Source organism: Equus przewalskii, chromosome 3, assembly GCF_037783145.1.
Source record: "Equus przewalskii isolate Varuska chromosome 3, EquPr2, whole genome shotgun sequence".
NCBI classification, from domain to species: Eukaryota; Metazoa; Chordata; class Mammalia; order Perissodactyla; family Equidae; genus Equus; species Equus przewalskii.
In genome coordinates, this window is record NC_091833.1 from 76118465 (window position 1) to 76133818 (window position 15354).

Genomic DNA, 15354 nt, shown 5'->3' on the forward strand with positions numbered 1-15354 from the left:
CAATTCAATCAGAAGGAGGGGTATATTAGCAAATCCATTGGGTCCACCACAGTCACATTCTCCAAACAGCTTTATTGGTTGTGAATGAATTACTGTGAACTCCATCTGCCTGGGTTTCTCAATTGTTTCTGAACTCAGGCAAAGAAAGAAGGGGTGCAACTTATTGGAACCTTTCAAATCCCAACAGAAAACACTGTCAGCCCCTTTTCCTGGAAAAGTTAAGTAACTAGTATAAGGTTGCATAGTTAATACCTGACAGAACCTCATTCCAGAACCGGCCTCCTTGACCGGAAGCAGGACCTCCTTCACCCCCTCTCTCCCTGACCGCAGGAAGACATTTAACACTTATGTCACCATTTACTTTCCTTTAACCAAACCCAGGTTAACAAGCAAGTCTTCAAGACTTTCTCTGTTCGCACTTATTCTTCATATCTTGTGTGTCAAGCACTTGCACCCCAGAGGGCAACAGAGGCATCCTGACCTTTGAAAATTCAATTAGAATTAACTTGAAACCCCTCCCTGCCGTCAGTGTGGTGAAAGTTCTGAGTCCCTCCCATTCCCCTGGACTTGGGGTGGCAGCACCAGTTTATCTTATTTTACCTTATTCCTAGTGGGTTGCACTCCACAATCCTGCTTCCACCAAATTATAAATTATCTCACCATCTATGTGCTGTTTTTCCTCCACACTATCCCCGGACCTGGAATAGAGACTCGTTGCCTTGGTTTCCCCCCTTAAACAGCCCTTACACCAAACACTGGGGAGTGAAGCAGACCTGACCGAGGGGCGGAGTGCTGGGGGAGTTTGCATTGCTCAGGCCCCTCAAGCCTCTGCTGACCTCTAACTGTCCATCCTCGCTCCCCTCCCACTTTGCACTTCATTATGTAAAACTTCAAACATATCTAATAGAAGGGATAATATTATAATGAACCCTACGTTCCCATCACTTAGTTTCAACAATCACCAACTCTCAACAGTGCATCATTTCAACTATACCTTCATCCACTCCCCTGTCGGGATTATTGTGAAGCTAATTCTGGTTACCACTTTATCCACAAAAGTTTCAGCATGCACCTCTAAAAGAACTGCTTTTAAAAACAAACCACTATACCAGTACCCTCCTAAATATAATTAATAGCAATTTCTCAATATCAGTAAACATCAGTCAGGGTTCACACTCTCTCAGTCCCTCCTCTCTCACCCCTGGGCTTCAATCACACCTAACGGAGACGACTCACACACATGTATCTCTGGCAGATCTCAGGTCTCCTCGATGAAACACACACCCATATAAGGACCGCCTACCTGAACAGGGCCAACGGCTGCATTGGGTACAGTAGGCCCAGTGCCGACAGCCCACAATATTTTTAGGAGCTCACAAAAATGTTTTAGTTCTTTTTAAGTGAGAAGAAAAAATTAACTTTCATTTTAAAATGTTTTAATATATAATATTCATATGTCCATCTTTATACCAATGCAATCATAAAATATAATTTTTAATATTATTTTAAGGAAGAAAGAACCCAGAAAGGCAAAAGTGCCTAGGGTCTGTGAAAGTCCTAATGCAGCCCTGCACCTGACATCTCCTTTTACATGTCTCAAAGGCATCCTCTAAGCTAAGTGTCCAGAACTGGACACCTGCCCCTCCACTCTCCTCTTCTGGTCCTCTCCCAGTGTTCCCTACATCAGTGAAGGGCTCTCTATTGTGTAAAGAAAGAAAGATCACCCAAATGAGAACACATCAAGGCTATTTATTCAGAGCTTGCTATAGCAAGGGAGTCAGCCACTGTCACCTGCATTTGGCAGAGACTCAAAGGCAGAGCAGTGGAAAGCTTATAGTGGGACGGCGTAGGGGGAAAGCCTTGGGTATACTCTGATTAGAAGCTGTTGGCGTGGGGAAGTTGGAGGCTAACTAGAAACTGGGCATCCTATGTGATTGGCTTAGAGGATATATTTGGCTTTCTTTCTCTGGTTGGTCCTGTGTTGGAAGTGGGGGCAAAAAATAGGCACCAGATCCTGACCATTCTGGACTGCAGAGGCTGTGGTTTGGATTCCTGATCTGGTTGTGCAGAGGTTGTGAGTCAGCTCTATTGTCATGTATGGCCTGGCCATTGTCCACTTGTATATTCAGACTGTCAATATCCATCTTGTTTTATAAGCTAGAAATCCAGGTTATCTTGAACACTTCCCTCTCTCCCACCCTATATCCAATCCATCACCAAATCCTGTAAAAATTCACCTCTTCAGATATCTCTCAAGTCTGTCACATCTTTCCATCTCCACCATGGTACCACCAAACGATTTTCATCTTTCATCTGATCTACTAAATAGCCTCCTAACTCGGTCTACCTACCTCCACTGCCCCCTCCCCAATTTATTTGTCAAAGTAATTTTTCCAAAAGGCAACTCTGATTGTGTTATCCCTATGCTTAAATTACTTCAACAGCTCCCACTGGTTTTAAGATAAAGATTAAAATCTTTAACGTGGCCTCCAGGACCCTGCATGGCCTGGCTCCCATCTTTCTGCCTCCTCCTGCATCACACAACCCTTTTTCTTTCCACATGAGACACTCTGGCCTTCTTTCAGTCCCTGATGCATCTCCCCACCTGCCACAGGGGATTTACTGGAAGACTGAGCAGCTCCTAAGTCTAAGGAATAAGTGAAGAGCCAGGGCAGCTCCAGGAACACAGGTAGTAGGAGCAAAACGAAGTCTCATCAGGGCATCAGTATTGAGAAATAGGCCCAACTAGCCCCCTGCCCCTTGCACCACTCTGCTTAAGATCCAAAGCCCTAGAGGACAGTTCAATGGCCATGGCTGGCTTGAGTCACATGCCCATCCCTTGGCCCGGACACTTTAATAAAAGTTCCAGTAAAGCTTTAGACAATGAAGAGAAAGTAATTTCCCAAAAGAAAATTGGGAGTTCTTACCACAAGGAGGAGGAATGGAGGCAGGGTGACCCCCAAATCAACAAATGTCCACTAACCCACGTTCCCACCCCCTGGACTGACTTCCTGTTCCCTCTTGCGTTAATCCTACTGATATTTAGATTCCAGCCCAATTGTCCCTTCATTAAAGAAGCCTTCCCCTGCCTTCCTAAGGGAGCCAAAGTCCTCTATTCTGTTATTTCATAGCACTGTACCCTCTCCTTCACAGCACTTGCCACTGCTTAATTTTACATGTATTTGTGAATGTTTGAATTCCATCCATCTCTCCCAATTGGCTTAACACTCCACGAGAACAGAGCCCACATCCGTCTGGCTTCCTGTGATACCTCAGGGCCCGCCGGCACAGTGCCTGGTGAAGCACACCCTCCACATTCATTTAACATATGAATCAAGCCACGAAGATATTCATTTTCCCAGTGATATGAAATATGCCACTCTCCTCTTAGAGGCAAAAGGAGCTAAATTTTTAAACAAGCTTTTTCCAGTTCATACTTTATTACATAATTTTCCTATTTAATCTTTACAATAATGCAGCAGGACCCCCTTTACACATCAAGAAACTGAGGCACAGGGAGTTAGGGAATTCATTTAAAATTACATACCTCGTAAAGGATCCATGGGAACACAAACCCAGGTCTGTCTGATTCCAAAACTCAAGTTCAAAACTTCTATATGGTATTGCTTCTCCACAACACAAGTTAACTCCTTAACACACACAGTTTAGAGACAGAACTCATTCATTTGCAAAACTGATTTTCAAATAAGATCATCTTCACGTAAACCTAGATATGCCATAAAAGTCAGTTTAATTTGTAAAATACTGACCCACAGAGAGAATAAAACAAATTAAATAGAAAACTCTGGCCAGATGCAATTTGACAGAGAATTATAACATGTACCAAAAGCCTTACTTTTTCTGTCATTCATGATCAATGACACTGAGGGTGAGGGAAGGAATAGAGATTGGTGGAGATGCAATCACTTAACGTTCCCTAAATTTCATCTACAGATTATAAAAAACATTTCGACTTATCTAAAAAGGCCTCACCATGTCCGTGTTGTCTCTCAGTAATGAGGGGAGGTTGGAAAAGTGACACAAAGAATGATTTCTTGGGGCTGGCCCCGTGGCCGAGTGGTTAAGTTCAAGCAGTCCGCTGCAGGCAGCCCAGCGTTTCATTGGTTCGAATCCTGGGCGCGGACATGGCACTGCTCATCAGACCACGCTGAGGCAGCGTCCCACATGCCACAACTAGAAGGACCCACAACGAAGAATATACAACTATGTACCGGGGGGCTTTGGGGAGAAAAAGGAAAAAATAAAATCTTAAAAAAAAAAAAAGAATGATTTCAATTCTTACGATTTAGAGAAGGGACCAAGGAGAGATCAGCGACTGGGGACGCAGATCTCACTGGCAAATATAAGGAAGAGCGTTTCTTCAGGTCAGTCACGGCAATGAGACGGCCAAGATGCTTGTGAGGAGACAGGAAGGAGAAGAAGGCAGGCTGTCATTTTCTCTTTTATTGTATGCTGGAGTCCTCAAACCTGCTAAGCACATGATGACAGGGAACAGGAGCAACTGCTGTTTGACGTCACAGTGGGGCCCCTGAAGTCTCATGTTTTTTGAGGGGGCGAGGGAAGACAAACTGACAGGACCAGAGTCAGGAACTAAGTCATCTACTACGTCTTCTAGATACATAACTAGGGTTTGACTGAGGTGGCTTTCTGTATTTAACGCATAATAGGTTCTGCCAACTCCTGGATCCTCGGAGAACATTGCGTTTTCAAAGCAGCTGGCTTGACTTTAAAGACATCTGGATCGTAATATACAATACGCACAGGAGCCCTGAAATGAGGGAAAAAAGAATTCAACCTGAAATAAGATGAACAGAAAATGGAACTAACATTCCTCAAGCTCCACTATTATTAGGCACTATGTTATTATCCCATTTTGACTTTCATAAACACCCCATGAAAGAGGAATCTTGACCTCCACTATATAGATAAGGAAATGAAGGCTCAGGGAAGTTATAAGAATGATCTGTGGTCAAATCCAGATCAGATTCCTTTGCTCTTTCCACAGAAAGTAAATTCTGGAAATTGCTCAATAATTCGGCAATGTTAAAACAAGCCAGACAGCCCTCTGGTGGACCTATAGAAATCAAATTGTTGAAGTTTCCACCCTTAGCACCTTATCACCAAATAATAACCTTGCCAGTGGGATAGAATCTTGAACACTTGATCTCATTCTTCCCTTTCCTTTGTCAATGAACAAAGAATGAGCTTCATTTCATTTGATGTTGAACTTTTTTTTTAAAGGAAAAACACATTGTAAAAGTTTACAAATATTTTATTATATAAGAACTAACGTATTTACTGTTCCCTGAGCTCAAGACTTCTACAACTTTTTCAGTGTCTCCTAGGATTACCAGATGATGCTTAAAAAGGGGGATCAGATATTATCCCTTGAAGGTAACACAATGAATTGAGGTTCAGGCAAGTTAAGAGGTCTTCTAAAAAATAAACAGTAAGTAGCCATTTCTTCTATGTTGAATATATTTTCTTATTTATTTGAAATGGGTCATATATGGACATGATGCAAAAACATTGAAAAATACAAAAGCTTAATTAGTGAAAAATAAGCCTTTCTCCCATCCCAGTTCACCAGGCCCCCAAAAGCAACCATCGTTACTAGTGTCTCGTATACTCTTCTGAGATATTTATAGGCATAGGCAAGCAAATATATGGCACATATATATTTTCTTCTTACACAAACTACAACATATTACGTGCTCTATTCCGTAACTTGTTTCACTTAACAGTATATGTTAGATAAATAACCCCAGGTCCATAGTCACAGAGTTGTCTCCTAAATCTAAGTTTCAATACTAGTCTACACACCCTTTAACCGTAGCCTTATACGTATGGTAAGAAGACCACAGATTTGTCACAATGAATGTAACACGTAAGCAAGAAGGTTTTGCAAATTTCCTGTATTTCTACAATTCTTTTCACTGGCTTTATTAGGTCGACTTTCCCCTCTCCCTGCACCCTCAGCCTTTCTTGTCCCATCTCAGCCTTAAATTGACATACCTTGTACTTGGATTAGCTAGTTCTTGAATTCTTGGAGACGCTTTGGAATGGAGAGCAGCATAAGACACCGGCCAGTAGGCATCACGGGCAGGTAAATAATCTTGATGAAGAGGCTTGGCTTTAGCTAGAGCTTCTATTCGAGGGCTTGGTGTGGCTAGCAAGGCAGCGTGGGATACCTATGATGGAAACAAAAAGACACAAAAATACATCCCAGATCTCACGATGTCTCCCTCTCTTTACGGCCATATCCCTAATTGAGCCACCACCATCTCTCTCCTGGATTACTGCAACAGACTCCAAACTGGTCTCCCTACTTCCATTCTTGCCCCTGTACAATCCAGCCTTCACATGGCAGTCACCGAGGGAGACAATGAGCATTTTAATAAGTGTATTCCATGAGCCAGAAGGTGTCCTACGTGATTTACCTATATCATTCCCACTTAATCATCATAACAGCTCTATGAGGTAAGTCCTTTCTGAACCCAATTCAGATCATGTCACACCCATAGTCTAAAACCTTCTGGTGGCTTCCCACTTTGCTAAGAATAACTCAGGCTCCTTGCTGTGTCCTAGAAGACCCTCTATGATCTGGCTGCTCTCCCGCTCCTCTGACTTCATCTTCCTCTCTTTCCACCTTGATCACTATGATCCTAGCCACACGAGGCCCTTCTGGCCCAGCTCTTTCCATCTCAGGGCCTTTGTACTTGCTAGTTCTTCTGCTTGAAGTCCTCGTTCCTCAATCCTGTCAAGGCTGCCTCTTTATTATTCAAGTCTCCAGAATATCACATTCTCAAGGAGTTCTTCCCTGACCATCCAAGGTAAATCAGCCTTTCTAATTACCCTCTTCTACAGTACTCATTAAATCTTCTTCATAGCACTTACCGACACCTGGCTTAGCTCCTTTATCTCATTGTTGGTATGTTTATTATCTGCTTCTCCCCATTGGAATATAACCTCTTCAGAGAAGTACTTGTTTGCCAAAAGCTAGAATAGACCCTGGCACATAATTGGTGCTGAATAATATAATACGTTATAATATATAATATAACATGTTGACTGACTGATCAACTCTTCTTGGTCTTACTTTGAAAACCAAGTCTGCCAGGTTGCCTTTCTATTATGTTGCTCTATTGGTAAAACAGAAAGGCTAACATTTAGCTACTAATCTCTCTCGTAAGTGCTCATTCAAAAGAATTAGGACAATGAACACCAATCAGTAGCCCTGAAAGTGTTCTGTATTACATTGCTACAGATTTGTCTTGGGTTCTAAGAATTTGATGATCTGCAGTGGTATCACTTTTGAAATATACATATTTTTAACACCCAAACAATCCTAACAATTACAGAAAGATGCCTTTCATTCCCATCTTACATACCCAAAAACTGAGAATAAAGTGATTTGCCTGAGGGTCACAAGGCAAGTCACTTTAGCAAACTCAAGACACTCTCCCAAGGGTTTTTGATTCCCAGACTAGTTTTCTTTCCTAAGAATTCCATATCAAATCCTCAGGTTCCCAGAAAGAGGGTGAAATTGGTCCGACCTCCTTCGGCACCACGATCATTAGATATTTACTGAAAATTCAACTGGGATTGGGCAACAAGTTGCGACCACAATGAATGGAGGGGAGTGTCAAGGAGGAAGAGAGAGGGAAGCCACTGAATGTGCCAGGCTCTGTGCTGAACACCATGCAGTATATTACAAGTCACAACCATCCTCCAAGTGGGAACTGTTATCTTTACTCAACTTGCTCCACCCAGCTTCAAGGTCATCCCAACTTTAGGACTTTGACAAGTGCTCTTGCCATTACTACCATATTCTCCTCTCAGATCTTCACTTAGCTGACTCCTTCCCATTATTGAGATTTCAGCTCAACTATCTCTTCCATAGAGAGGCTTTCCCTGACTACCATATGCAAAGTATCTTATTCCCCACCCCCGCCCATTGTCACTCATTTCCTCTTTTATTTTCTTCATAGTAATAATCACTACCTGATACTATCTTATCTGTTTACTTATTTATTTTTTGTCTCCCACCATCTTGTTCGCTGGGAGTGGTGCCTGGCACACAGCAGGCATTCAAATACTCATTGAATGAATAAGGCTCAGGAAGGCTGTCACAACATCATAAAGCTAGCAATGGTGAGGCTGGAACTTGAAATCAGCTCTTACTACTCCAAAGCCCATGCTTTCTGCCTTCTACGCCCAAGTCTCTGTCCATATCTTGCAGGTAGGTCTTCTTTCCTGCCACAGACCATTCTTTCAAGATTCTCTTTTCCCATGGCTTTGGCTATAGAGGCAAAATAGCACCCTAGGAACAACCAGAAAGTGAGCTGAAGTGGATGCCAAGGCAGTGATGGCTTACAGGACGGATGGGCATTTCACTTCTTTCTCTCTCATAGCATAGACCCTCTAACTTGATCCTTGGATGGGCAAGGTCTACAATTCTTGGAGTTGCGACAGCAGTCAGGGTAGAAATTGAAATCCTGGTTTCAATCTAGGGCAGAAAAACAAAATAGTACCTGTAAGTATCAAATAATAAACACTGTCTCAATCAAGATTACAAAGTACAGTCTGACCTCTGGACCAGACTTCTCAGCAAATCCAGCAGAAAGAAAGAGAATCTTGCAGTAACCCATGATCATAGCTGAAAGGATCAATTTCCATCTTTCCCAAACTAGGTTGTATGGATTCCAACCCAGCTTTTCAGGAACTTACTATTAAACTAAAGATGGGGAGGAAATGGCAATGTTACATACTGACTAAGAAATAAATGGTAATGATGCGGGGTCGGTGAGCCGAGGAGTCGAAAGAAAGATTTCTTAGACTCTCAAGATCTGGCAGCAGTGCTCTTTTATTTAGAGAATAGTATAGAATAGCATGGGGACAGGACCCATGGGCAGGCAGAGCTGGTGCGTGGGGACAAGACCCACGGGCAGTCAGAGCTCCTGCTGCTGCCCCGACTTGAGGGTTAGGACTAAATTTAAGGCATAGGTATGTGAGTCATCTCTTTACAAGACAAAGAATATGTAAAAAAGTTAAAATGGTAGATAAGAATCAAACCGGATTGAGTAAATGGCAGAAGTCACCGCTTGAATTTTATCCTCAGCTAAAGACAAAGGAGGATTTGTGGGGGGGAGGGTCAGTCACATGAGGTTGCCAGACAGTAACCAACTTAAGTTCTTGCCTCTGGCATTGACCAAGAGCCTCTAGAGATAAGACCATCCCCCCCTCTTCCTGGCACAGAGAGGGAGGCATCTTCACAGATAGAGGTTTCCCTTAGAAATGTAAATGTTTCCCAACAAAGAGGCAAACAAATTCCACTCCTTGGAGCCTGAATCTCATCTGTAGTTTTAAAACTAACCAGCCTAAAAATCCTCATCATAAGCCATTTTAAAATTAAGCAGCCTAAAAATCCCCATCAGTAATACTGATTTGTGGAGCAATAAACGCAGCCAAGAGGGAAGGCTCACCCTCACCACATGAGAACACTATAAGGGGGAGCATTCTGCTTCATTCTTACTATTTTTGCCCTTTGGAAACTGGGACTCACATTATCACAAATCTCCAAGCTCAGAGTGAATTTAACTGGCTCTCTTCTAATTGGAACAGTTAAGAAAAAGAAACCAAAGCCAAGAGAAAGAAGGGCAGGACCATATATCTCCATAGACAATGTTATACCAGTCCCCCGAGTCACTTCTCACTATCTTAATTGTGGAAATGTGTTCAAATTACATAGTCATCTATTTAAATTACTTGTATTCAAATGCAAAAGTTACCACAAGACTTTGAGGGGGAACATAATCAACAACTAGAAGTAAAATAAGTTTTTATCTGTGGGTGGGAAAATAATACACAAAGTTGCAAATCCCTTCTTGTGTTCTTTAAAATGAGATGACGATACTAACACTGACAGTGTTTTACATGTATTAATTCCTCACCTAGGGTGTCATTTTTATTTCTATTTCATTAATGGAGAAACCAAGGTACTGTGAAGTTCAGCAATTTATTTAAGTTTATATAGTTAGTAAGTGGCAGAGCCGGGATTCAAACCCAAGGTCCTATCTGTCTGTATAATACCATGCACCACTAGTAATTAAGCATTTCCAATGAATAAAGCTTTGTCTCCTAACAGGTTTAGGGAAAATCAAAGAAATATATGACAACCACTGCCTTCAGCTGAGGCTTACAATCGAAAAGGAAATAAAACAATCATTCATTAATTCGATTCATTAAACAAATATTTCTTAATTACATTACGTAAGACACCACAAAGAATAATAAAACAGTCCCTTTCCTTAAAGCAATATTCAAGTTAGAAGGAATCATAGACCTATAGGCAAATCATTAAGATTATTTGAGGGGCCAGCCCCCTGGCCAAGTGGTTAAGCTTGCGCGCTCTTCTTTGGTGGCCCAGGGTTTCATCGGTTCGGATCCTGGGGGTGGACATGGCACCGCTCATCAGGTCACGCTGAGGCAGCATCCCACATAGCAGAGCCAGAAGGACCTACAACTAGAATATACAACTAGGTACTGGGGGGCTTTGGGGAGAAGAAGAAAAAATAAAAAAGAAAGATTGGCAACAAATGTTAGCTCAGGTGCCAATATTTAACTTAAAAAATTCATATTTATTTTAGAAAAGACTATTTGATATCCATAAAATAGAATAAATAAAACTTTGAAAGATACGAGAAGGGTGGAAGAATCCAAGAAGGATTCTCTTTTCAGGGATAAAGAGACATTAGATTGGACCTTGATGGAAGGATCAGATTTTGACAAGCAGAGAGAGAAGGAAAGGTAGGGAGGATGAAGGAAGGAAGGTGGAAGGGAAAGTCTGAGCACAGAGGCAAGAAAGCACGCAACAGACTGCGTCTAGTGACGCAGGGAGATCAGGCTTGTAAATGCATTTGAAACTAGATTAGATGTAGGGGGCATTCTTCATAGCCAGCAAAGAACCATCCGATCTTGTCACTAGAAAGGAGGCATGATGAGAGCTAGAGATTAACCAGTCAGGCGTGTGTGAGAAGAACTGAAGCAGGGACACAGGAAGCTCGAAGGACAATAAGAAAGTTATGGCCAAAAGAAGAGAAACAAGGGTATACATACCCTACCCCATTCTAAAATATTTTTTAAAGTTACAATAATTTAAGCAAAATGATACTTGCACAATAAGAGATCAATGTAACCAAATAGAGGAATTCAGAAATATGATCTAGTACAGTGGTTCTCAAATTTTTTGGTCCAGAGCCCTTTGACACTCTTAAAAGTAACTGAGGGTTCCCCCAAACTGAGACGTTTAAGAAAACTTATTTAATCTTAAAAAAATAAGAAACTCATTACCTGTCAATATAAGGGTTTTTTTTAAAGATTTTACTTTTTTCCTTTTTCTCCCCAAAGCCCCCCAGTACATAGTTGTATATTCTTCGTTGTGGGTCTGTCTAGTTGTGGCATGTGGGACGCTGCCTCAGCGTGGTTTGATGAGCGGTGCCATGTCCACACCCAGGATTCGAACCAACGAAACACTGGGCCACCTGCAGCGGAGCGCGTGAACTTAACCACTCGGCCACGGGGCCAGCCCCAAATTTTCTTTTTTTTTTTTTCTTTTTTTTGAGGAAGATTAGCCCTGAGCTAACCACTGCCAATCCTCCTCTTTTTGCTGAGGAAGACAGGTCCTGAGCTAACATCCATGCCCACCTCTCTCTACTTTATACTTGGGATGCCTACCACAGCATGGCTTTTGCCAAGTGGTGCCATGTCTGCACCCGGGATCCAAACTGGCAAACCCTGGGCGACCAAGAAGCAGAACATGCGAACTTAACTGCTGCGCCACCGGGCCGGCCCCTCAATATAAATATTTTTAAGACAAATAACCTGATCTCCCAAAATAAAAAAAAAATTGTGAGAAGATTGGTACGTTTTACATTTTTGCAAATCTCTTTAATATCTGGCTTAAGAGGACACTGTTGTTTTGGTTGAAGTATATGAAGAAATCCAGCTTCACAGAGTAGCTGGAAAAGAGAAGCATTTTTTTTTTTATTGAGTTAATGATAGGTTACAATCTTGTGAAATTTCAGTTGTACATTAATGTTTGTCAGTCATGTTGTAGGTGCACCACTTCACCCTTTGTGCCCACCCCCCACCCCACCTTTCCCCTGGTATCCCCTAAACTGTTCTTAGTCCATAATTTTAAATTCCTCATATGAGTGGAGTCATACACAGATTATCCTTCTCTCGCTGGCTTATTTCACTTAACATAATTCCCTCAAGGTCCATCCATGTTATTGCAAATGGAATGATTTTGTTCTGTTTTACAGCTGAGTAGTATTCCATTGTATACATGTACCACATCTAAGAGAAGCATATTTTAACAGCCTTTTCAGATAATTGTGGATATTCTTCAATACTACAGTAAAACTTGACAAATGGCAGTTTCTTAAATATTTGTTGCAATGTACAACCTGAAACTATGTCACAGAAATTTTCACACTCTATTATTTTAAAATCCATTGGTCTATCTTGCAGAATGAATGAACTTCTTACTCATGCATGATTTTGAACTTGCAGATCACTTAAAAGGGTCTGGGAAAACTTTATCCATACCTGGGCCACAGTTTTGAAAACCACTGCCCTCATATAAATAACATTGTGGTATATAATCACTGTGGCAGTAAATAAAGCCTGGGGCAATAGTGCGGGGAGGATTCTTACCCTTACTTTATATAAAAATATAATTCAAATAGATTGAGGAATTAACTATTTTAAAAGTTAAAAGTAATCACAAAAATATTACAAGAAAACAGAGTTGACCAGTGGTGTGCAGGTAAATGTTTAACAGCTAGTTCCTCAGGAAAAAAAGACAGATTTGTAGTGCTTGTCAATTTCCGTGGTGTAAAAATCCCCATCGTGGCCAATTTCAAACTACCAAGGTGATGGCACTTAACGTGAAGTTGCAGAGAGGTGTGCAACATGAGCTCCTGCGAGCCAGCACAAGCACACCACTGCAGGTGATTTTCGGATTTCTTTCTGGAAAAGGATTTTCTAAACATAAAGCAATGGCAGAAATCTCAAAGAAATAAGATTAGTAGATTTTACCACACATAAAATTTTAACACTTTAAATGCCCCCAAAGTAACAAAAACAAAATTCAAAGACAAATTAGGGCATTCTGCTTCCAGTAGCAGTAGAGTAGCTTATATTGAACTGATTCACTTGCTGATAAGAGTTATAGACTCTGAACAAAACATTGGGGGAAAAAAAAACTCTTTGAAGGCACTGGAGAGCAATCCAAAGCAGGCAGAAACTAGAGCGGGCACGACCCCGGAAAGAAGGAAAGCAGTTCTCCCTCGTCCCTTCCTCATCAATTGGGAGAGGAAAGCAAGGTAGGTGTCTGAGGCTGGTAGGAAGGGAGAAGGCACAGTGTCCCACAGCAGGGTGTCAGAGGATCAAGAGAAGGGTCAACCAAGTAGGAGGGCTCGAGATATCAGAGATACCAGTATGACACGGCTGCTGGGAGTGCAAACTGGTGCAGCCACTATGGAAAACAGTATGGAGACTTCTCAAAAAACTAAAAATAGAAACACCATATGATCCAGCTATTCCACTTCTGGGTATTTATCCAAAGAACATGAAAATACTAATTCAAAAAGATATATGCACCCCTATGTTCATTGCAGCATTATTCACAATAGCCAAGACTTGGGGGCAACCCAGGTGTCCATGAATGGATGACTAGATAAAGAAGATGTGGTATATACATACACACACAATGGAATACTACTCAGCCAAAAAAAAAGTGCCATTTGCGACAACATGGATGGACCTTGAGGATATTGTGCTAAGCGAAATAAGTCAGACAGAGAAAGACAAATACCATATGATTTCAGTCATATGTGGAAGACAAACAAACAAACAAGCACACAGATAAGGAGAACAGATTGCTGGTTACCAGAGGGGAAGGGGATGGAGGGAGGGCAAAAGAGGTAGAGAGGCACATACGTGTGGTGATGGATAAAACTAGGCCATTGGTGGTGAACATGATGCAGTCTATACAGAAGCTGAAACACAATGTATACCTGAAACACACACAACGCTATAAACCAATATATGACCTCAGTAAAATAATTAAAAAACCCTGCTAGAATTATAAATAGAAAAGTGAAACTTACAAGCTAAACTTAAAAGCCTAAGAAAGGAATAGACTTTTAATTTGAAATTTTAAAAACTGACTATTCATTATTTAAATCGGGAGCGTATCTCTGAACAGTCTTTCCTGCATACGGAACCAGGCTCCAGGACAGCAAAAGATTCACATCAATGGGCGTGGCAGGTTTTTTTCTTAAGTGGCTATAAATTCCTTGCCACTTCTCTCATGGAGAGGTGGAGCTTGTGTCCCGGGCATCCTCAATCTGGCCAGACTTGTAACTGCGTCAATCAACAGAGTATGACTGCAGTGACATTACGTGACTTCCAAGGCCAAATCATAAAAGCATGCAGCTTCCACCTGGTTCTTTTGGAATGCTCACCCTCGGAACACTCCATTTTAGGACGTTCCTTCTCAGAATACAGCTGCCATGCTGAGAGGGGTCTAAGACACATGGAGAGGCCATAAGAAGGTGCTCCTGAACATATTCCCAGCTGAGTCTAGCTTTTAAGTCACCCCAGCCTAGGCGCCACCCATAGGTGTTGCTATGGACTAAAGTTTATGTCCCTCCCCTTCCAATTCATGTGTTGTGTTGAAACCCTGACCTCCAATGTGATGGCATTAGGAGGTGGGGCCTTTGGGAGGAAACAAGTTTGAGGTCATGACTGTGGAACTCTCATAATGGGATTAGCGTCCTTATAAGAAGAGGAAGAGAGATAATAACTCTCTCTCTCTCTCTGTGTATGTGTGTGTGCTCACACAAAGAAGAGGTCATGTGAGCACACAGCAAGATAATGGCTATCTGCAAACCAGGAAGAGAATCTGCTGGCACCTTGATCTTGGATTTCTCAGCCTCTAGAACTGTGAAAATTAAATGTCCCTTGTTTAAGCCCCCCAGTCTATGGTATTTTGTTACAGCAGCCCAAGCTGACTAGGACAACCCCACCATTTCAGACAGCCAGGCCATTAGAGATAGCCCAGCTGAGGCCCCAGACATGAGCAGAGACAAGCAAGCCGTACCTACTTGCCCTGTCAGAATTTCTGACTTACAAAATCCTAGAGCATAACAAAAGGCCTGTTGTTTTATGCCACTGAGTTTGGGGGTGGTTTGGTAGAAGCAACAGACAACCAAATCAGAACTTTAAAGATGAGTCCTCTGTATTGGTTCTAGATTATCTGGA

The 15354-nt window shown here is 41.9% G+C and overlaps 1 protein-coding gene across 1 annotated transcript in view; it reads right to left on the bottom strand.

Moving 5' to 3' along the window:
* Positions 1-3421: 3421 nt before the first annotated feature.
* The window catches only part of SPMAP2L (sperm microtubule associated protein 2 like), a 52759-nt gene continuing 40826 nt past the window's right edge, over positions 3422-15354 (bottom strand). The window contains exons 7-9 of the mRNA XM_070612882.1: positions 8399-8530; positions 6037-6212; positions 3422-4789 (exon numbers count right to left, since the gene is read on the bottom strand). Coding sequence (XP_070468983.1) covers positions 4675-4789; positions 6037-6212; positions 8399-8530 — 423 coding nt within the window. The 3' untranslated portion in view covers positions 3422-4674. The remainder of the gene's footprint in view (positions 4790-6036; positions 6213-8398; positions 8531-15354) is intronic.